Source organism: Glycine max, chromosome 1 (genome assembly GCF_000004515.6).
Source record: "Glycine max cultivar Williams 82 chromosome 1, Glycine_max_v4.0, whole genome shotgun sequence".
NCBI lineage: Eukaryota > Viridiplantae > Streptophyta > Magnoliopsida > Fabales > Fabaceae > Glycine > Glycine max.
The window spans coordinates 5,802,288-5,805,979 of NC_016088.4; the positions used below are offsets into that span (position 1 = coordinate 5,802,288).

Consider the following 3,692-nt stretch of genomic DNA (forward strand, 5'->3'; position numbering starts at 1 on the left):
TTTCAAATTCCTATCATATTTATCTTTACCTATGTATTTATCTTCTTAACTATCTATCTATTCTAATTTTTGAATAACTTTATATCACAATTTAAATTGTAATATAATTTCTTTATTTCAAATCTAAAATATAATATATATATATATATATATATATATATATATATATTTAAAACATTTATTTATTATACATTTTAATCATAATATAATTTTTATATTAAAAAATATTCATTTGTTATAAATATTAATTAGTTAAAATAAATTTTACAGCTAAACCACTAGTTTTAGTTTAAATGTAAGAACAAACCTTCACCAACATGATGAACCATATCAAAGTACTTCTGTTAGGGGCTATATAACCGTTGCTTGCCTAATAAAAAATCCACACCACACATTAATTGCATGAATTCTCACAGATTCTGCTGATGAGAAGGATATTGATTTGAACAGTTCCACACAATGAATGCACATATGAAGTCAGTTGCAGGAAATTGTGCCTCAATTATTGCATTCAAGGCCCATGAGAAAGCGATGTTCATAAGTCATAACAGTTCCACCCCCTCTCTTATATTTCATCTTCTTGGACTTGGACTAGGACTATTTCTCGTCATTATTTTTCATCACCATCTTCCAATTAGTTCAGAAAACCACCTATAGGTAGCAACAACCAAAACAAACCTATGCTTGAAAAAAACACATCTACATCTACTAGCCCAAAAACAACCTTATTAAAAAATAAAACAAGACCATGCCCCAATTCATGTCCTATCCTAACATTTTTCTCTCTAAAGTGTTTTGATTAGCACTATCATACACACATATATTCCTAACGAATTAGTTTATACATTACAAGAAACAAAGAATGTCTAGGACATTATTTAATAACCCACATGACCCTATTTGGTTTTAACTAAAAAAAATAAAATTAACCATATAAAAGGGAAAAAAAAGAAGACATGAAACTGGGCATAGGAAGATAATAGCAATGGAATTAAATTATCATGATTATTTTTCAAATAGTTTGCAGAAGGGTCCCCCATTATGTGTGAGAAAAGAAAGGAAGAAAATCACAATAGAGACACGGGTGATCAACACAGAGGCAGTGACGCAAGATTTACACAGTGCACCAAACTCAAGCAACTATTCCTTTCTATTTGCCTCGAATGGCTTCTCAGTTTATGTTGGACCACAACTATATTGAGGAACTTCCGGGGAAGTTTTGCAGCTTTTGGATATATAATCTGATTCTTATCTCATGTGGCTCCTACTCCAAGGAAGTCAAAAAATGGGGGTGGAACACCATCTGGGGGGTCACTATTCTCCACTTTATCTCTGATTTCTGCAACACATGGTGATGATGATGGTTCCCTAGCTGTTGATGCTGCTGGTGAGGAATTCAAGAAACTGTAAAAATTGTTGTTGTTGTCTAGCTGTTGTTGCATTGCCATCAAATATTGTTGGGGATAATGAGGGTAGCAACCAGATAATTGGCAATGATGATTGTGAGATCCATTGGTTCTTTCCCTGCTTCTCATATGGCTTATGGACTCTAACACTATGTCATTGCTTCCACCACCTTTCAAACCCATAACAATGGAAAACGTTAGTTAATAACACTGAAGCTAGTTACAACAACATACTCATATCATTGTTAAGAGAATTTAAGGCAACACAAAGATATCTGACTTTGCATCAGTCACTTTTACAAACCAAAAGATTAATGAAATTATGAAAACAAGATATGAATTAAACTTGATTGGAATTAAAAGATAAAAAGAGCTAACAAGTTAAAGCTTAGGAATTAAGAAAACTTGGATGATGCAGCAAGAAGTAAGAGAACTACGTGGAATCAGTTTGAATGAACTTTGAAGGAACAAAAGGATATTTAATTAGAGGGAATAGCTAAGGAGAGAGAAAGCACACACCAGAGAAGAAATCAAATGGTGCTTGTTGTTGAGCTTGAGCAGACAAGCCAACATGTGTGGTGTTTGGCATTGCTTCTCTCCCACTAGTCATGTTTTGTGGAGAACCATTTGAGCCAAACTCAACAACCACGCCATTACACGCAGCTACTCCATGGAAGGGTGGGAAACTAGCCATGTTATTGGTGAGTGCTACTCCATGGTGAATGAGATTGGGATAATAGGAAGGTGATGGTTCTGGTTCTTGTTCTGTGGTTGAGGCATTATCTCTGCTGCTGCTGCAAACAAAGGTTGGATTTTGCTCCACTCTTCTGTGCACAGATTGGCTCATTCTCCTCCTCCTGTAAGCACTGGATTGTTCCCTGTACTTCCTGGCCATTATAACATGCCAGTGATTCTTCACTGCATTATCTGTTCTCCCAGGGAAAAGCCTTGCGATCATGGCCCATTTGTTGCCGTAAATTCTATGTGCCTGCATTAGCCTCTCTTCTTCTTCTTCACTGAATGCTCTTCTGTTGATCCTTGGATCCAACTGGTTGAACCACCTCAGCCTACAACTCTTACCTAATTCATATACAAAAATAAATCACATCAAAGAAAGTTAAGGAAAAAAAATACCAAAAAAGTACAATAAACAAGACCCATTTGTATTCCTCTTTCATAAAATTTCATTTCATACATCCACAACATGAGAGAAAATGATATAAGTTGAGTTAACTAGTGATCATATTTGCACTTTGGAATTTTTCTTTCTTTTAACACCTGATCTTCCTTCTAGTTTTTCAGCTATGAGGTTCCAATTCTGAGGGCCATAAAGAGCCACAAGCTCCTTGAGCTTGGAATCTTCAGCAGGCCTCCAGTGCCCTCTTGCACAAAGTTTGGAGTGTCCACTATCCACCTCTTTGCCATTGGCATGGTTCTCATTAGGGTTACTTTCTTCTTCACTGAACTTGCCATTATTATGGTTTGTTTTCTCATTACTGTTGTTACTCTCCCCAGCCCCTACTAAATCACTGCAGTCTTCAAAGTTTGAAGAAAGAAACTCCCTCATGAAAGGAAAACTCCACCTTGTGCTCCCATTTCCCACCCCAGAGGCATAACCATAACCATAACCATAAACATTACTTTCTTGAGATGAAGAAGCATTATTTGAAACTGTGGCAAGAGAGAGAGACCCCATCATATCTGCAAAGACTACTCCTATTGGAGAAGGGTAACATGTGGGGGCATTCTGGTTTTGTTGTGGAGAGATCATGCAACACTTGCTGCTGGCCATGACTTCATTTCATGAATTTGTGTCACAAATTTTGTTGTTGTTGTTGTTGATGATGATGATGATGTTGGCCTGTTGGGTATCTGCAACTGTTACCGTGCCATAGTACAACTCATGCGAGTAAACGATGTTTTTTTTTGTGCTGTGGTGGAAACAGTGTAACATGAGAGAAGTAATGTTTGTTTGACACACGGTGAAATTGAAGAGGAAAAGATTTTGCAGCTAGCGGGGCAAAGAAACTTGGAACACCACAAAGTCTGTGTAAAGTGTGTTTTTACACGAAACGTGAGTTTTTCACGCACTTCTAAGATGTATAAAACTTAAAAATAGAATTTTTTTTTTTTTTTTTTACCAGTAGTACAATTGTGGGAGATGGGCCACGAGAGAGTGTGAACTTTGAGTTTAAAGAGAAATTGTTTTTATAATAAATTTACATAAATATAAAAAAGGTAAGTTTTTTATCACTAAATTAATAATATTAATTTGAAATATCTATC

The 3,692-nt window shown here is 35.7% G+C and overlaps 1 protein-coding gene across 1 annotated transcript; it reads right to left on the bottom strand.

The window, feature by feature from the left end:
* Positions 1–685: 685 nt before the first annotated feature.
* On the bottom strand, positions 686–3,692 carry LOC100776292 (uncharacterized). The gene is made up of 3 exons (XM_006573054.4): positions 2,685–3,692; positions 1,926–2,486; positions 686–1,576 (listed from the first exon to the last, which is right to left on the bottom strand). The coding sequence occupies exons 1-3, from the start codon at positions 3,196–3,198 to the stop codon at positions 1,254–1,256; spliced, it is 1,398 nt and encodes a 465-aa protein (XP_006573117.1). The 5' UTR covers positions 3,199–3,692; the 3' UTR covers positions 686–1,253.